Raw genomic sequence first — 18,521 nt, 5'->3', positions numbered from 1 at the left:
GTTTCCACAAGGAGCACTTGATCTTGATTGCCCCTTGTCTGCCAAGATGAGGGATGGTTCAGAGGCTCAGACATCAGAGGCTTGGCAGCCAGGCTGCCTGGGCTTGCTGAGACCACAGACCCGCTTGGCTTTGGAAGGGAGAGGAGGTGCCACTCGGGTTTGGGGGTACATACAGGGGACAAGTTCCACCCTCCGCTCCCCACCTCACAGCCTGTTCAGGAAGGTGTACTCCTCCAGGAATACCTGGAGATGTGATTTGTCAGGGTGGTGGCATTTTGATATCTCATCTCCATTATGGGAGCTTTTAAAGTTGCCCAATATATTAATTATTCTTTTAGTGGCTGGGCTGGTTGCTGTGCAGGCTTTTCTCTAGTTGCGGCAGGCGGGGGCTACTCTCTTGCTGTGGAGCACGGGCTCTAGAGTTCCTGGGCTTCAGTAGTTGCGGCTCTCGGGCTTAATTGCCCTGTGGTTATGTGGGATCTTCCTGGATCAGGGATCAAACTCGTGTCTTCTGCATTGGCAGCTGGATTCTTTACCACTGAGCCACCAAGGATCTATATTCATTATTCTTGAAATGAATGGGCTCTTAAGTAACTGACACTCTGCTCATGGCGGCATATCACTCTGTCCTCTCCAGGACTCTCATGAAGGAGGAGAAATTGAATTCCAACAGGTTACAAATCTTGCCAGAGGCCACACATCTAGTCTTGCAGAGGAGGCAGAACTTAAACCCAGAACGTGCACCCTGAAAATAATCCTAAACTTCATAAATGACCCTGTCTGGCTACAGTATTGCTTAAAAAAAAAAAAAGTCAAGCAGAAATAAAAACAAACTGTAAAAGCAGTGGAACAAACAATAGTACTTAGCAAGCCAAGCTTAGCTTTGCTTGAATCTCTGGAAAAAGGAAATGGGAACCAAGCCATATCCCACAACAGCACTTCTTCTTTATGCTACTGATGTACTTTTAAAACATATGTGTTTATTTCAAAATAATATATTTAGAGTATCTGAATAAAAAAATTAGTGAGGCCTATAATAAAAGCTGCAGTCCTGTATCCCACCTTTTCAGATTCTTGCTTCCATGGACAGCTAGGTTCAACCCTTCTTTCTCTTCTAGTGCTTACCTCCATATGCCTAAAGCACACGGGTGTAAGCTTGAACATCTGGATGTCTGCGCTCGTATTTCTGGAGATTTTGATTTTTTTTTTTTGATATCCAAAATGTGTTTATTGGGATGTTTTCCCATTCGTTCTGATGCAGGGTACTTTCAGTGTTGCTTCTGTCTGAAGGAGCATCCTCCTGGAAGCCTTGCTTTTCCTCCTGTAGGCTGTCAGAGGACAGTAGAGCAACCAGAGCGCAAAACTACTGTCTGTGTGTGGCTAGAGTCGTTGGTGATTTTATAGCATCCTGGGCATCTCACACCCATGAAATAGGAATTGGGGCTCTGCACAAGGTGCTTCTGCTGGGGTTTCCTCTTCTCCTCTTCTTGAGGGGGACAAAGGAGATCCTTTGCAAGAGGCATGTTCTCATGGCAAGGTTGTTACGATCAGGAAGCAAGATTTTGATTCCTTATCATTTCTCCTTTATGTTGAATTCCCCATTGCTTGGATCCCGGGGCTCCCCTTCCCTTCATTGATTTATTTCTTTATTTTTGAAAATTACATCCTCTGGGAGTTTCCTGATAATGGATGCGGAAGTGTCTGCAAATGTCTTTGTTCAGGCTTCACCCATGATTGACAGTTTGGCTGGGTATGGAATTCTGAATAGAAATCCTTTCCTCCCTCAGAGTCTCAAAGACCTGGCTCCATTGTCTTCTAGTTTCCAGCCCTGCGTTACTTCAAGACACATTTCCTGGTCACCATGCTGTTCCTTTCCGTTCCTCCCTCCACAGGCAGGATAGCCTCTGATTCTCTTTACCCCTCCCCTCTCTGGCCTCCAATCCACCAGCTCCAGAGGTCCCTGTCTTTTAAAATCTCTCCCACCCTTCCCTTCTCTTGTTCTGTTCCTATCCCCACCCTCATGATTCTGCCTCACAGATGCCCAGAAACTGTGAGGAGTGGAGCAGAGATGCTGGAAACACTCCTAGCCTCATCAGATGTGTCCCCTTTACAAATGTTATGCCCCAGAGTCCACATTTCTTTCTCCCTCTGCACCAAGGCATCTTTCCTGGTGAGGAGGTGGAGAGTTGTTAGAATCAGCAGGACTGAGAGAATTTAATCTGAAGTAACTGTCCAGGAGAGTTAATTCTCACCATCACACTGACATGGGAAGCAGTCTTCCATAGAACTCTATGGAGTTCATAAAAATATGAACTCCCCTGGGGGTCCAGTGGTTAAGACTCTGAGCTCACAATGCAGGGAAGTGGGTTCAACCCCTGGTCAGGGAACTAGGGTCCCTCATGCCACATGGCATGGCACTCGCCCTCCCCCCCAAAAAAGGCAGTAGTGTCATGTAAACAAAAGTTAATGGTCACAGTATAGAACATTCCCACAGGACAATGTGGAAAGGACCAACAACCCAATAAAAAAGTAAATCCATAGATTAAATGACCCAAGACTCTTTGCACTATGGAAGCAGAGAAGGGGCTGTTCTTCTTCTCTCTGTCCCTTTTTCTGTGGGCTTGCTAGCTGGACATTTGTGTAGGGGCTCTGGGATCAGGAGGGATGGGTAGAATCTGTCCGCTGGGGTAGCCAGTGATAATGGCTACCTAGCCAACCCAATCCTGTATCTACCCTGCCGGGGCTTTCAACTCCTGCTGTTAACCCAGCTGTCACACTGACACACAGTCACACTGTCACACTGACTGTCCAGGCTAGAACCATCTTACCCTGTTTGGGTAAGATTAGTTATCTTTCTGGAAGCTCCTTGCCCTGGTTGCACCAGTCAGAGGCCTGGCCCCGCCCTTAAACCGAGAACTAACAAGTGCAGCCACATGGTGGGGTCTGCAACCGCGGCACCACCAGGGACCAGTGACAATGTGGGGAGGGAAATCTATCTTATAGAAATATAAAAATATTTTGTAATTTTTGGAGTGTGTGTTTTTACATGTTCAGTTCAGTTCAGTCGCTCAGTCGGACTCTTTGCGACCCCATGAACTGCAGGACACCAGGCCTCCCTGTCCATCACCAACTCCCAGAGTTCACTCAAACTCGCGTCCACTGAGTCAGTGATGCCATCCTTTTCTAAAAAAGCTTTTATTGTCAAATACTTACACACGAGTATATAAAAATGCATGTACAGTATAAAAAATTAGAAAGCAGACACCCTTGGGACCACTACCCTGATCAAGAAGTACTTTCTTGTACAAAATTACTGCTCCCCAATGACCCGGCACCCTCACCTCCAGAAACACAAGATCACAAGATAAAACATGTACAGGGACCTGCATGGAAACGTGCTCTGAATGGCAAAATCCAAAACAGAAGGAGCGGGAGCTGTGCTGGCACCTACACTTGATGCCCACGCCCTGGGTAGGGACGAGGTGAGAATGATGGCGGCTGAGGCTCTGCCGTGACAATTGGCTGGCAGCCTGGGGAGCAGGACTCAGCTGGCCTGACGCAAGGTTTCTTCATTTCGGTCCCTTGTATAAGAATAAAATCTTCAAGTCTCCACTGTGTCTCTGTTGAGCGATTCCTCTTTAGGGAATGTAGCCCACATACAGGACAATAAATACGGCCAAAACTTCCGGCTCAAAAGTCGTCATCTTAAGACTTCCCTGGCGCAGTGGTTAAGACTCCGACTTTCCACTGTAGGGGGCAAGGGTTTGATCCCTGGTTGGGGGAACTAAGATCCCACACGCTGCAGGGTGTGGATCCCAAAAAGTGCCCCCCAAAAGTCATCACGGCCATATTTTTATAGCCCCCAAATAAAATATTTTGAAGTCCAATAATGGATAAACAAATTCTGATTAAATTGGCTTTGTCATTAGGATGACCATTAATGTTGCAGTCATTCAGGGAGAAAATTTGAACAATGTGGAAAATGCTTATGTTAAATAAAAGATGCAGAAAAACACAAATGTTTATAGAATGTGAGCACAGGATGTGCAAAGTAAAAGAGAAGATGAAAATATACCAAAATGTGAAGGAAAATAGAAAGGAGATGAGGAGGGAGAAGGTAAAAATCAACCTTCTCAAGACTGCCTCTAGGAATCTTCTGTTCTGAGGTCTACACTGTCTCGGCAGGAGGCAAACTGCTGTTGCCCCGTGAGTGACTCTGTCCCGCTGCGGTATGTCCTGTACTGCACGTGCGCTCCTGCAGGACCTGGGCACCGCGCTGGTCTCTGAGGTCCAGGCAGCCCTAGAACTGGGCTCCCATCTTCCTCCCTTGAGCCTCACCCCCTTCAGAGACGAGGGGAAGGTGAACTCCAGTTTGGAGGCTTCCTCCCGCCTCTCTCCAAGTGGCCCAGCCAGCTTCTGAGACGGTCTTCCAGCCAACAACTGGTCCCATTAGAGCTGTGGCCTCAGGTCCCCAGGGGAGCAGCTGAGGCAGTTCTGGGGCCCACAGGAATGGTGGCACCTGGCCACCGGGTTGGCACTCGTCCCCTGCCTTCCTCAGCTGAGCCCCAAAGCCTCTTCCTGGAATCCTGGAGGGAGGGTGGCCTCGGGCCGATGGCATAAGGTCAGGGTCCGACCCTCGAGGAGCCAGAAAATGGGGTAGAGGGGCTGGGTGAAGATGGCATGGAAGGTGTGCAGGGGTTGGGTCTTGGGTTCCAGGCTATAGAAGGTGAGGCAGCCAGAGGCCAGGTCCAAGTCCACGCCCAGGAGCTGCCCTGACACGACTGGGAGACGCTGGGCCTTCCCGTTGTGCCAGGCCTGGGTGCAGTCCTCCTGAAGGCAGAGCCCCCAGGAGCTGGGCCCACGGCCGATGTTGTCCGTGTGGGGCCCCTGCCTGCGCCTCGTCAGTTCTGAGTAGGCGACGCCCAGCGTCACTGAGTGGCTGGACGCACGCACCTCCCAGTAGTGCCGCCCAGTCTGGAAGCTCTGGGCACACTGCACCTGCCAGAGCTCAAAGCTGCCGGGCCCGTCTGGGCCCCGGGGCTTTAGAAGGTGCTTTACCCGCTGGTCCTGCTGAGACAGGTAGAGGTGGCGGTTGGCGCTGACAGGGTCGAAGGTCAGGTTGCGATAATCTGTTGGGCAGAGGCAGATGGAAGGTGATTGAGCAAGGGTGCCTGCGCCTAGCCGTCACTCTGTTCTCACAGGGGACAGACAAAAACTGAACTTCCATTGACGGACCGCCAGAAATCTGCAGGGGTCACTGGAAGCTGAGCAAACGTGGACATCCTCTCAGCATCTGATCTTCCATGCGACCCCTGAGGTGGAACCTTCCATCAGCCTCATTTCACAGATGAGAAAACAGGCTCAGAAAGCTAACTTCATAGTGAGTGGAAGAATCGTGATCAATCCCAGGTTCGTGCACCCAGAATCTCCTTAAACACTACACTCGCAGCATGTGTAGGAGGTGTACACGGGGAGGGAGGGCCAGGCCAGCCCTAGGGAGGGGCGTGAGACATGTTTCCTGGACAGAATAGTCAGGAAACAGTAGGTGCCCCCCGACACATGCAGAGGGACACACACATATGCTCAGGTGCACACATGAACACACACGTACCCATCTGTGCATACAATGCACTCACACACATATGCTCACACAGGTGCAGACACACGTGCTCTAGGCCTTCTTACTCTGCCAGAGTCTCCTCCTCAGTGGACACACTGGGTTCAGGACTGGTGCCAGGGGACCTGGGGACTCTACAGAGCAAAGCAGGGTTTTAGGGGAGTCATCAGGAGGAGCACTCATGGGGGGCCAGGCAACTGACTCCTTTCCCACCCCCAGTGGGACAGACAGCTGGGCCCAGAGGGGCAAGCAGAGGTCTGGGATCAGTCTTACCCACGGAGCCCAAGTCAGCAGCTTGGGCTGGTACTCCAGGGTGAGCCCCCTCTTCCAGGAGGAGGGCACACAGCTGGCTCAGTGACTCCTTCAGGCCGCCCAGCTGCTGATCTTCATCCCACTGTGGGAGAGTCAGTGGCCCGAGAGGGCCTGGGGGCACCAGTTGTTGTGATTCCTGAGCGCAGGGGACAGCTGCAGTAAGTCTGGGCACAAGGGGCAGGCACACCGGCCCCCTGGCCCGCCTTCCTGAGGCCTGGTACCTGGAGGAAGGTCCGGTCATCCAGATGCTCCAGGAGGCGGCGAATCCTGCGATCACAGAGAGACATGGCCTCCAGGTGGCTCTGCAGGCGCTGTTTTTCCTGCTGGGCCTGCTCCTGGGCCTGGGTCTTAGCCACATCGATGTCCCTCAGAGCCCTGGCCCGCCGCCTCTCCAGAGCCTGCAGCAGGTGGCTGAACTTGTCAGAGATCACGGAGGTCAGGGTGCAGGCTGAGTTCTGGGTGGGCACAGGAGGAGCTGAGGACAGCCAGGGCCCTGGGCTGCCCACTGGGCTGAGGGGTGGGGAGCCAAGGTCTCTCTGTCCCCCACCCCCCGGCCCTTTATTTCCTGCTGCCAGGAGACATTTTCAAAGTAGCTCATGCCTACTGTCCAGTGTCCCAGGGGCTGGCTGGTGGCCGCCTGAAGGACGCAGCACAAGGACATGGCGGGGGGTTGGGGGGGACAGGCCTGATACCTGGATCTGGCTGCTTCGCTGCTGCAGCTCCTGTAGCTGCTTCTGGGCCTGGGTGGCCTGCTGCTGGGTGACTTCCAGCGTGGCTCTCAGCTGGGCCTGTGGGCCCACCGGGGGACGAGTGACAAGAGGGGGCCAGGACTGGCTGTGAAGTACCCCCTCAGCCAGTTGGCAAGCACCTGCAGATGCTCAGCCTCCCCGTGTGCCACCCGGGTGAGGCCCGCACACAGGGCATCAGTCTTGGTTCTGAGCCCTGGGGGAACTGGGTCAGGGTCCCAGGGAGGCCTGGACAAAGCCCCTGCCCTGCCGGGAGCAGAGTGGTCCCCAGGTGGTACAGAAACCTCGGGCTGAATACGAGCAACACGGCTATAACCTCAGGACTGCAGGATGGCACCCTTGCTAGGACTTGGGGTCCTGCACCCGGTCAAGAGCCTGTCTTGCTTCTGCTCCTCCCAGTGACACCCGGAAGTGAGGGACCTATGTTATCCCCACTTCACAGAAGAGGAAGCAGGTCAGGGAAGTTCGTAACTTGGCCAGGTCACTGGATCTTCCCAAGTGCAATGCTTGCATCTCCGTCCGAGCCTCAGAGCCTCCAGCAAAGTACAACATGCTGGAGGTAGGAAGGGACAGGGCAGAGTTTCCTAGTTCACCCTGACTTTCCCCAAGGGCGCACAGTCCTACACTCCCACCCCAGCATCACTGCACCCCCGCCCCCCGCTACCCCCCCTCCCCGCCCCGCTAGCCAAGTTCTAGCTCTTTCAGTGCTTCTGCCTTCCAGCTGCACCACCTAGTCCTCCCTGCAAAATTCCACACTTCCTGCACTGTATTCAGCCCCCAAGGCAGTAACCTCTTGTCCTGACTCTGCGTCCTCAGCAGCCGCGGGGACTGTCTGTCCTCCAGCACTCGGCTCTGGGATCCTTGACCTCCTCACTCCATCCCGGCTACTCACTCCCGTATCCTCACCCTGGACCTGGCACCGGCCCTGACATCTCTATTCCAAGCATTCCTGTCCTGATCGCCACCTCCTCTTAACCCGGAATCAAAACAGGGCCAAGCCCGCGGCTGAAGCTGCCCCGCCCCCGCCCGGGCGCAGAGAGCTGTGCGGGTCCCCGGCGAGTCACCTCGCGCGCCCGGCGCTCGGCGTCCAGCAGCACCCGCTCGTGGAGGCGACACTCGCGCACGGTACACACGCAGCACACGCAGAGGCCCTCGGTGCGGCAGAAGAGCTCGAGCGGCCGGCCGTGCCGGGGGCAGCGCGCGCCGAGGCCGGGATCGGGGCCGGGGCCGGGGCCGGGGCCGGGCGTGGCGCGCAGCTCCTCCACCACCCCGCTCAGAGCCACGTTGCGACGCAGCTCGGCGCAGTCCGGGAAGGGCTCGCGGCACTCGGGGCACACCTTCTTGCGGCGGCCCCACCAGTCCCGGATGCAGGCCCCACAGAAGTTGTGGCCGCAGAGCAGCGTCACCGGCTCCTTGTAGAGCTCCAGGCAGATGGAGCAGGTCAGCTTGTCCTCCAGCTGCTGGGCGGCCATGGCGGCGGCGGGCGGCCCCGGGCGCGCGGAAGGAAGGCCGGGGCCTCTTAAAGGGACCGCGGGCGCCGGTGTGTGGGTGGAGCGGGCGGAGCGAGGACCCGTCGGGATGACAACCTTTTTTCCCCTCCGACCAGACCAGCCGCCACTCCCAGCGCCTGCCCGCTGCAGCATGCCCGTTCCGCCCAGCGCCGATGGCTCCGGCTCCGAAGCGCCCCTGCCTGCCTTCTACTGCCCAGCCTGGGAGATGGGGTCCAGCTCTCTCTGGTCCCACCCTGGGACCTCATCCCGCTTCCCGAGATCCTCAGTCCAACAGCTCTCGTGCAGGGGATCTGGCCCCAGGTTCTGGAGACTAGAGCCTTGGGAAAGCCATTGGACTTCCAAGCCTCCTCCTGGCCAAGGGCCACCATCAGAACCTCTTCTGAGGCCCTCATCTGAAAATCTAATGCAAGTAACACTGACAAGAAGTTATCTACCTCCCACGGGGTTTGGCCATTAAATGAATCAGGACAGCAGGTGGGAGTGCCTGGAAAGGAGCACAGGGCACACAGCTGGTGCTCATTAAATGCCCTCCTGATCCATGGGGCTCTGCTGCACTTTTTGCCTTGAGCTGAGTTTCAGCACTTGCCAGACTAGAGTGTCTCCCTGCTCTAGGCTATGCCTAATTTTGGTTCTTTTAAAGTAAACAGTGAGGTGGAAATGTCTGGTTACCAAGAGACAGAGACCAGAAAATAGTGGTTCCTTCCTACCCCCTTTAATGGAAACTCAAAGCAGTCTTCAACTGCACTCAGCATGCTGTGCTGGGGAGAGTTCCTTGTTTGTAGGTCCAAACTGTTCTGAAACCCCACTTCTTAAGGGAGTTGGTTCCCCTGCAGCTGAGCAAGAGGGGGTCTTGACCACTAACCCACCGTCCCTGGGGCAGTGTGCTGGGCCAGTGCGAGAGGCAGAGTTAACTTTCTCCTTTTCTGACCCAGCTGGTTTAATTTTGAAGCAGGACATCCTCTCACTTCCATACAGCAAACCTCATATTGTCTTGTTTTGTAATGTGTATAGTTTTTCTTTCTGATCTCGACTGGCTCCTAGGCAGTCTTCTCCTTTAGAGAAGAGAGATGCACTAACCACCCAGCAAGCATGCAGGAGCTTCCAGGGCTCTGAGCCGGGCAGTGTGCCCAGAGCCCTCTGAGACCTGCCTGTGCCCCACCTAACAAACCTTCAAAGCATCTGAAGGCTGGGAGCATGAGAAAAGCCAGTGAGGGGACAATGCCCAGGGCTGGCAAATTTCTTTCAAGAGGCCTGTGGGAGCAGCCAGGGCCCACCACCTGCGTTTCTTCTGTACCCGTCTTCAGCCACTGGATCACAGGGCCTCTGACAGCCTCAGGAAGCACAGGTGAGGGGGCACCTCCGGGGGTGGGAGGCAGCCCTCTCCCCGCCAATATAACAACAGATTTCTACCAGGGGGCGCCCAGAACACAAACCCAGACCAGCTACAGCAAAAATCTTTATTGGAAACCCAACCCCCAGCCTCCTTCCCTCCCAATCCCTGAGCCTGCTTGGAGGGTGGCAGAGGGGTGGCCTCAGGCAGGAGAACCCCAATGCTTGGCCCCTCGGGGCTGTGTCTCTATTGCCCCCGCCTGCAGAGCCTGGCAGGGAGGCCTGAGAAGCCCCGTTCACTCTCTGAGATGGGGGGCACTCCGGTCAATCAGTAGATGCCATAGGTGGGTTCGTGACTGTCCCTGTACCGGTCCAGGTAGCGCAGGGGCTGCCGGTGGGGGAAGCACTTCTGCTTAGGGTGATAAGGGGGCGGGCGCACAAACTCAAACACAGGCTCTCGCATGTCTGCAGAAGAGTGAAGGAGAGACACAGGTGTGGACTGCTGCTGGCCTGAGCCCATCCGTCTGTCTGCTCCAGGGGACTGCCCAGCCAGCCCACCCCAGGAATGGCACGCCTGCTGCTGGCCCTCTCCTGCAGGCGCTTCTCCTGACATGTCAGGGGAGGTCTGTGTGCTCGGACCAGCCGCCCCCTCCTCCTTGCCCACTCTGCCCTTACCCAGGAGCTGGTGGAAGACATGGGTGACTGAGTCATCCCAGCGGCACTGGAAGAAGGCCAGGCCAGCTGGGGTCATGGCGTCTTGGTGCTTCTTGTAGAAATCAAAAGTGTGGAAGGTCCGCTGGGCAAGCTGGTAGCTGTAGGAGGGGAGCATTTGAGAGTGTGGGGGGGGACCAGAGCCCCATACCCCACCTCTGGTCCCACAGGCAGTGCTGAGAAGCCCCTTTGGGTCTGCCTAGCGCAGCACAGCCACCCTTCTGCTCGCCTCAAGGCCCACGTGGTGAAAAAGGAGACTCGAGGAGGACTGACCATTACCGGGACGCTGGCCTGAGCCCGGGGGAGCTGGGGTGGGGAGGCGCAGATTACCAGGGTGAGGGCCGGGTGTCCCCGGAGAAGTCGATTGGCTTGTCCTGCTTGAAGAGAACGAAGGCAAAGCGGTGGAAGCCGGAGCCTCGGGCAGGGAAGGGGGGGAGGTAGGGACACGTCTCCTGTCCTTCAGCCACCCTGTCGTCCGGGATGTTGGTGCTGGAGGGAGAACAAGCATCTGTTAATTGCCACTCGCCGCAGGCGGCAGCAGGGACATCCCCACCCAACGCTCCTAGAGACTGCTACAACTCTCCAGGAGGACCCCAAGATGATCTTCACTACACAGTCAGGTAGGAAGAAGAGCTCTGTACGCCCTCAGATGGAGAGCAGACGTGTCGGGGGTGGGGAAAGTAGGGGCTCGAAGTCCAACAAGAGCCCCAGCAACTGTCAGGATGAGAGCAAGCTCGAGCAGCTGGTTTCCCGGCGCCGGGGGGCTGGTGGGGCGGCAGGGCCGCTCAGGTGGGAGAGCCACGCCACCTGGGACCGCTTCTCATCTGATGTCCTGAAGGCTCTGGGTTTGTCAGGGAGTGTCTGCCCAGCCTGGCACTGGGATGCCCACTGGATCCCCCCCTTCCCCTGCCCCAGGTACAACTCGCCAGAGCGCCTGCTGCACAGGGTGGTAACTGCAGTTGAGTAAAAGTGCCTGACCTCTGCCTCTAGGCCTGGTGCTCAAACAAAAGGCAGCCCACAGGCGCCAGAGGCCTCTCATGGTCTCCCTTCCCATTTGCTTGTCACTGAGCCCCTCAGAGTGGCTAAGGCACGTAGGGACACGACCCTAGTCCCACAGGCGAGGAAATGAGTTCAGAGAGACAGAGGGGTGTGCGGGAGGGGCCGAAACCCACCGCCTGCTTTCCTTCTGTATCCTGGATCAGCCCCTGGATCACCCGTCAGGGCCCTTGACACCCTCAGGAAGCAGAGGTGAGGGATCACCTCCAGGGCTGGGAGGTGGTGGTTAATCCATGGTGGAGCCAAGACTCAAGTTCAAGTGCAGCTCTTTCGAGGATGCGGGAACCTCCTCGAACGCTGAGCCACACCCTGATCCCAGGTACTTACACCAGCCAGTGCACATACTCGGCATCCGCTTCCAGCAGGTGTCCATCTACACACAAACACACCCTGCTGACTTCGGGCACTGCCGCCCCCTCCCTCCTCCTCCCCTGGAAGGAGCTGGGGCTGGAGCTTTCCACCTGGCCCCTCCCCCAGCTCCCCAGGGTGGCCCCAGGGAGGTAAGGGAGGCAGACATCCACATGAGCCCCCTGACCCTTACCCAAGTTGGTGAGCAGCAGTGTCCACATGGAGCCCTCATCTGCCTCATAGGTCACCTCCGGGGGCTGGGCAGCCTGGTGGGGAAAGAACGAGGGCGCTGTCACCCCATCAGAGACGGACAAGCTGTTCTAAATAGACCTTTATTCTGGAGGGCAGGAGCCTTGGAGAAAGGAGAGCCCATTCTGGACCAAGTGCCCTGGACAGCCCCTTGAGAGGCAAGTAAGCAAAGACTTATTCAAAGAGCCCTACAGAGCTGCCTATCCAGAAATCTGAACCACAAGAAAGCCAATGGCTAGGGGCCGGGAGGGCACTGTGATGGAGCTGCTTGTATTTTACATTCCCTCCTTTGTGATTACTTTATCATGGTGGTGCTTACTGGGAAATCAAAAAGAGACAGAGAACAAGAAAACCCCAGGTGAGCCCACACAGACGCTGTGCTTGTGCCCTTGACCACCATAAAAACCACCTCTGTAACTGCTTTCAAAAAGGAGCTGTCTCTGGCCCCACATTAGGATGTGTCTGTGCACAAAGGGCAGGGAAGGGCACAGGCCAACAGTTACCTCAGCTGGAGTGACTTCATTGCCATAGTACACAGGTACCAAGTGGTCCTCGCCTGTGGCATAGGCCACATGCAGGGGGACTCGGGGCACGAAGGTGGCCCCACGGAAGAGGTCCCGATAGAGGCCATAGTATTTGGCCAGACGCTGCTTGTGGTAGGGGCCACAGGTTCTCTCCCACTCGGCTCGCACGGCTTCCAAGGGGATGCTCGCTGGAAAGGAATGATGCCAGTGGGGATGCGGGGTTGGGGCAGGGACACACCCTGGACCCCCTCCCTCGGGAAGGCTTACCTGTGCGGAGGCGGGTGGCCCGCTCCTCCTCCACACTGGCCCGCAGCTCCCGCAGGACCCGTTTCCGTTCCAGCAACTGTTGGGTCCGGCAGACCTTAGGTGGAGGCAAGCCAATGTCAACCGTGTCTTTGGGACCTGCGGACGGAAGATGTGGAGAAAGTGGAATCAGGGCTTCGCTAAGCTCCCTGTCCATACTTTTCCTTTCACTGGGCAAACTCTGCTACTAAAGCTTAACCTTTAATTCACAAAACTAAAACATACTGTGTTGTCAGCTTCACAGATCTGGACTTGTTCCAGTCACTAAGTAAACTGGATGCAATGTGAGATTCTATTTTCTAATCCCTAAACAAGGTTACATCTGTCTGTGTGCATGCGAGCTAGGTCACTTCAGTAGCATCTGACTGTGCGACCCCATGGACTGTAGCCTGGCAAGCTCGTCTGTCTGTGGGATTCTCCAGGCAAGAATACTGAAGTGGTTTGCCACGTCCTCCTCCAGAGCATTATTTGTCCAGGCGGACGGTGACCTAATTGTGGCTGGGATCACCTTTAAGCCTGTTCACAACTGGCCGTGCAGGGTCCCTGAGTCACCATCCCCAGGGCTTTCAATTTAACTCAGCAAAGTATTGGTCATCTGTGGCAGGTGCAGAGATCTAGTGGTGGTCAAGGCAGACAGGATCCCCGTTCTTAGAGAGCTCATAGTCTGGGAGGGAAGCAGCAAAGAGTCTCAGGATGCAGTGTGGCCAGGGTGACATCAACAGTGTAATAGAAGCACAGAGGGGCGTTCCAACCCAGAATTGGGACGGGGGCAGTTGGTCAGCAAAAGACTTTCGGTGTAGAAACATCAAAGGTGGAAATCTAATAATGAAGAGAATTTTCCAAGGAGGGGGACCAAAAGATATGAAATATGCTGGCGGGACTAAGCCACCACCAGTGCACACAGGAACGTGAGCAGGCCTTCTCCGTCAAACACGGGGAATCCAAGCCGGCGGAATCCACCCCCGCCCCAACCTCCGAGTCCCAAGGAGGTGAGGTCACAGCCCAGCTCAGGACACCACCACCTGACTCCTCTCCGAAATGCTCCCGGTATGTCCGCCACCAGTGCGGGTCCCGCGCCTCCCGCTCCGCACGGCGCCGGTAGCGGTCGAAGCTGCGGTATTTCTTCAGCCGTTCCAGGTTGCTCACGTCGATGTCCTCGTTGGGCATCGGCCCCAGAGGAGCGGCCCGGCGGCTGAGGGCGGCTGCGGGCGGAGAGCAGGACATCAGGCTGGCCCTGGCCCGGCTCCCGCGGAGGCCCGGAGCGGGAGCCGGCTCGAGCCCCAGGGTTCGGCTGGACGGGGGCCTCCAAGAGCCCCTTATCCCCCAGAGCCCTCACCTGAGGTGCTGAAGCCCCGCCAACTCCGACTCCCCTTCAGCACGACCCGCCACCAGGTGGCCGCCATCTTCCCTCAGGCCGGCGCGCCGCCGCTCTATGGACCCCACAGAGGTGGCCGGAGCGGCGCCTGAGCTAACGGCGCAGGTCCCGCCCCCCGCGTCCCGGGAGCCCCGCCCCCCGCGTCCCGGGAGCCCCGCCCCCGCCCTGGGCCCGAAGTCCTCCTCTTCCGGGCTGGAGGTGGCTGCGGGCATCCGGCTTCCCGGCTTCGGAAGTACCCAGTGGGCGGTGGGGCGGACCTGCGGGCTGTCCCGCCCCATGCCTGCCGTCGGCCACCAGGGGGCGACACAGACTGGGGGCGGTCAGGCGGGCTTGTAGCCGCCTCCGCTGGAGAAGGTCCGCCCGTTGCAGGGCTCTGGGTGGTGTTCTTGGGCTTCCCTGGTGGCTCAGATGGTAAAGAATCCGCCTGCAGTGTGGGAATTCAGTCGCTCAGTAGTGTCCGACTCTTTGCCACCCCATGAATCGCAGCACGCCAGGCCTCCCTCTCCATCACCAACTCCCGGACTTCACTCAGACTCAAGTCCATCGAGTCAGTGATGCCCTCCAGCCATCTCATCCTCTGTCGTCCCCTTCTCCTCCTGCCCCCAATCCCTCCCAGCATCAGAGTCTTTTCCAATGAGTCAACTCTTCGCATGAGGTGGCCAAAGTACTGGAGTTTCAGCTTCAGCATCATTCCCTCCAAAGAAATCCCAGGGCTGATCTCCTTCAGAATGGACTGGTTGGATCTCCTTGCAGTCCAAGGGACTCTCAAGAGTCTTCTCCGACACCACAGTTCAAAAGCATCAATTCTTCGGCGCTCAGCTTTCTTCACAGTCCAACTCTTACATCCATACCTGACCACTGGAAAACCTGGGTTCAATTCCTGGGTTAGGAAGATCCCCTGGGGAAGGGAAAGGCCACCCACTCCAGTATTCTAGCCTGGAGAGTTCCATGGACTGGATATCCATGGCGTCGCTAAGTCGGACACGTGTTGTTCTTAAGGGTCATCTAACTCCTGAAGGTGGCGTCCTCAGCCCCTGTAGTGGTGTAGCAGCAGCAGCAGCAGTAGGGGTTGTGAGCAGGGGCTCAGGAGTCCCCCTGCTTGGGTTCATATTCTAGGATGTGACTTTCCCTTCGCCTTTGCAGTTTTCCTCATTTGGAAAGAAAGTAGGTAGTAATAGTGCTCATCTCATAGAGGGTGTTAAGGATTAAATGAATTAACATATATAAAACATTCACTGTGGTATGAAAGTGTTAGTCACTCAGTCCTGCCCTACACTTTGTGACCCTACCGACTGTAGCCCGCCAGTGTCCTCTGTTCCTGTGATGTCCCGGGAAAGAATACCGGAGTGGGTTCCCATTTCCTCCTTCAGGGGATCTTCCCCACCTGGGGTGGAACCGGGGTCTCCTGCGTTGCAGGTGAATTCTTTACTGTCTGAGCCCCCGGGGAAGACTAAACCATGGTATGTGTGCTCAGCTGCTTAGTTGTGTCTGACTCTTTCCAACCTGGTAGACTGTAGCCCACCAGGCTCCTCTGTCCATGTGATTTTCCAGGCAGGAATAATGGAATAGGTTGTCTTTTCCTCCTCCAAAACTGTGGTATATGTGTTAGCTTTTGATTACCTCCAGTTTTTTGCCTCTGCCTGATGAGATGGTTGGATGATATCACCGACTTGGTGGACATGAGTTTGAGCAAGCTCCAAGAGTTGGTGATGGACTGGGAAGCCTGGCGTGCTGCAGGCCATGGGGTTGTAAAGGGTCAGACACGACTGAGCAACTGAACTGAAAACTTTTCAGGGTTGTGTTGTTCTTGGGATCTGGTTCTAACAAGATAAAACTTGATACCCCAGGTGACCTGGAGTGGCTTCTGCTCTGGCTCCTCTGTCCTGGAATTCAGGCTTCCATGACACCAACCCTTTGGTAACCCAGCAAAGGGCTCGTGTGCCCATGATGCAGAGCCAGACTCTGACAGTGGGTTTGGTTTGTGGCAAAGTAAAGACTTATTGCCGGACACCAAGGAGGGGAGTGGGAGACAAGCCTCAGATCTACCCCACCTTGGTCTTTGAGTTCGGAGGGTTTTTAGTTTGGAGGGGTTTTTTTTTTCACCAAGGAGGGGAGTGGGAGACAAGCCTCAGATCTACCCCAACTTGGTCTTTGAGTTCGGAGGGTTTTTAGTTTGGAGGGTTTTTTTTTTTTAAGTCTAGAATGAAGCTGGGGTTAATCATCATTTTGTGCCTTTTTCCCCACCCCACCCCCCGTGACATTTCTTAATTGAAGTTTTGGGTATCTGGATGTTTCTGGTTTACAATTCTAGCCAGGTGGTCCATGGCTTGAGGGGGTCTTTTACCTCATCTTGTCCTGGAGAAACAGTCAAAGTTTGCACATTAACGGTGATATCTCTAGTAACAATCTTAGTACATTAACGATGTTGTCAACAGCAGCAGTTTTAGTCATCTGACTCTGTTTGATTAGTGTCCAGTTAGCACAGGATTGAGGTCAGAAGGTAAAGGAAAGGGAATAAAGTTTTGGACTGAGAGATTAATTATAAACTTGGTAAGGGAACATGTTTTTATGGGGACTTGGTTTCATTTTTCAATTACTTAGCACTTTTCTCCCCCTGCACAGGACCTTTGCATGTGCTGATCCTTCTGCCTTGCCCTCCTTACCTTTCCCCCTGTTGCTAAGTTACCTCCTAGATCTGGTGAAGTTGTCCCTTCAGGAAGGCTTCCCTGATGTCCCAACCAGGGTTGGTGACCCATTCAGTTGCTCTGGTACTAGCAGAAGCTTGACCCTCACATTCACACAGAAATGGTGTGAAGGATCTCTTCATCCAGCAAGAAGTGGCCACACCTTGAATCTGGTTTTCATCAATAGCAGCTGAACTCAACATCAATGCGCAGCTGCTATTTGTTAAGGCCAGTAAGACCCAGCTCTGCCCTGAAGGAGTCATTGCTTATTAATTTGTGAAATCCTGCTGGTCAACAGCAGAGTCAAATATTCTGTTAACAGAGCAGGACCATGCCTCAGGCCAGGAGCACAGTACTTCTTAACCTCCTGTGTGTTTACACTTGGTTCCTTTGCTATTTTACTTTTGCTCTGAATCCTCTTCTACTGGCCTCTAACCCCCACCCCCACCCCCAGGCTGCCCGTCTAGAATTGAAGACTCACGGGACCGCCAGGGGCAGAGGCACAGAGCTTGCTGGTCAATCAGGTGGCTCCTATTTCTCCATTATGCCTTACTTTCTTTTAAAAGATGATTTCTTTTTTTTTCTTTTTTTGGCCACACCTCACAGCACGCGGGATCTTAGTTCCCCAACCAGGGATCAAACTCATGCCCCCTGCAGTAGAAGCTGGGAGTCTTAACCACTGGACCAACAGGGTAGTTCCAATCATTTCTTACTTTTGAAAAACATTCAGTTCTCTCACTGTCCTAGAACCTTCTAAGAGGGGGGCTCACTGGGTTCTAATTCAAAAGCCCAAGCAGGGATTCCCAATTGTGTCAGCTTGAAGCAAATAATAAACATGAGTTAACTCTTGAAACCGGAAGTATTAGCCCCACCGTGTCTTTTATCACTGTTACTTTCTACCAGTACTTCTCTCTCTACAGGGAACATCTAGGTTATGACCTTGCAGAGTTGTTTATCATTATGAAGGGAAAAAGAAAGACCAGCAGATAGATACATAACACTCCTGTGAGCAGCCTTCTCCGGCCTGTGGCCTAGGAGAACGTTAATGAAAAGGGGATGAGTAAGCCACCCGCCACACCTTAATGCTGGGGATGGTGATTCAGAACAGTTCCAGGCACTGGGTAAAGGGTCAGCATGACTCAGTGCCCGTGGAACATCTCTACGTGGCTGTTTCACGGGCACCCAATTGCCCAGGCCAGGAACCTGGGGGTCTTCCTTGGCATATACTCCTTCCTGACCCTCCATCAGACACCGGGTCCCCGTGCCATGTCTGGCACAGCGCTTTCCTGTCCCCACTCTTGCCTACTCTGGTCAGTCTGGGCTCCGCCCACAGCCACAGTAGGTTTTCTAAAACGCAAACATGGTCGGATTTCCTTGGCGGTCCAGTGGTTGGGAATCCACCTGCCAGTGCAGGGGACATGGGTTTGATCCCTGAGCTGGGAGGATGCCACATGCCACGGGGGCACTAAGCCTGTGTACCACAACCACTAAGCCCGCGCCCTGGAGCCCGGACTCTGCAACAAGAGGAACCACCGCAGGGAGAAGCCCACGAACCACAGCTAGAGAAAAACCTGCACGCAGCAACGAAGGCCCAGCGGCACCGACAAAAATTCATTAAAAAACCCCACAAATATGGTTCCATCCTGCTTTAAATCCTTCATTGAATACCCACTGCCCTGGAGGTGAAAGCTCAAACTTTAACAAGGTATTCAGAGCCTCATCGACCTGGCCCCTAATTCTAAGCTCATTCGCTGTG

The 18,521-nt window shown here is 55.0% G+C and overlaps 2 protein-coding genes, 1 long non-coding RNA gene and 1 pseudogene across 8 annotated transcripts; 1 reads left to right on the top strand and 3 right to left on the bottom strand.

The window, feature by feature from the left end:
• On the bottom strand, nt 1,269–1,523 carry LOC106503250 (annotated as a pseudogene).
• On the bottom strand, nt 3,177–8,163 carry TRIM65 (tripartite motif containing 65). Of its 2 annotated transcripts, XM_018063783.1 has the most exons (6): nt 7,740–8,163; nt 6,622–6,717; nt 6,151–6,384; nt 5,891–6,065; nt 5,686–5,751; nt 3,177–5,129 (listed from the first exon to the last, which is right to left on the bottom strand). In XM_018063783.1, exons 1-6 carry the CDS (start codon nt 8,145–8,147, stop codon nt 4,555–4,557), a joined length of 1,554 nt encoding a protein of 517 aa, XP_017919272.1. In that variant the 5' UTR covers nt 8,148–8,163; the 3' UTR covers nt 3,177–4,554. The 2 variants fall into 2 exon arrangements, with proteins under 2 accessions (XP_017919272.1, XP_017919273.1); XM_018063784.1 differs by lacking the exon at nt 5,686–5,751.
• Nucleotides 7,729–12,045, top strand: LOC102190260. Of its 2 annotated transcripts, XR_001919630.1 has the most exons (6): nt 7,729–8,115; nt 8,282–9,531; nt 9,987–10,138; nt 10,758–10,846; nt 11,429–11,601; nt 11,874–12,045. It is a non-coding gene; the product is annotated as an uncharacterized LOC102190260 (long non-coding RNA). The 2 variants fall into 2 exon arrangements; XR_001919631.1 differs by lacking the exon at nt 11,429–11,601.
• Nucleotides 9,630–14,210, bottom strand: MRPL38 (mitochondrial ribosomal protein L38). Of its 4 annotated transcripts, none has more exons than XM_018063787.1 (9): nt 14,043–14,204; nt 13,726–13,908; nt 12,671–12,805; nt 12,383–12,591; nt 11,824–11,896; nt 11,610–11,655; nt 10,557–10,715; nt 10,191–10,327; nt 9,630–9,980 (listed from the first exon to the last, which is right to left on the bottom strand). In XM_018063787.1, exons 1-9 carry the CDS (start codon nt 14,107–14,109, stop codon nt 9,844–9,846), a joined length of 1,146 nt encoding a protein of 381 aa, XP_017919276.1. In that variant the 5' UTR covers nt 14,110–14,204; the 3' UTR covers nt 9,630–9,843. The 4 variants fall into 4 exon arrangements, with proteins under 4 accessions (XP_017919276.1, XP_017919277.1, XP_017919274.1 ...); XM_018063788.1 differs by having other exon boundaries at nt 13,729–13,908; nt 14,043–14,203; XM_018063785.1 differs by having other exon boundaries at nt 9,630–10,327; nt 14,043–14,210.

The sequence above is a fragment of the Capra hircus genome, chromosome 19 (assembly GCF_001704415.2).
Source record: "Capra hircus breed San Clemente chromosome 19, ASM170441v1, whole genome shotgun sequence".
In the NCBI taxonomy this organism is placed as follows: domain Eukaryota; kingdom Metazoa; phylum Chordata; class Mammalia; order Artiodactyla; family Bovidae; genus Capra; species Capra hircus.
This window is presented reverse-complemented; position numbering and strand designations above follow the sequence as displayed.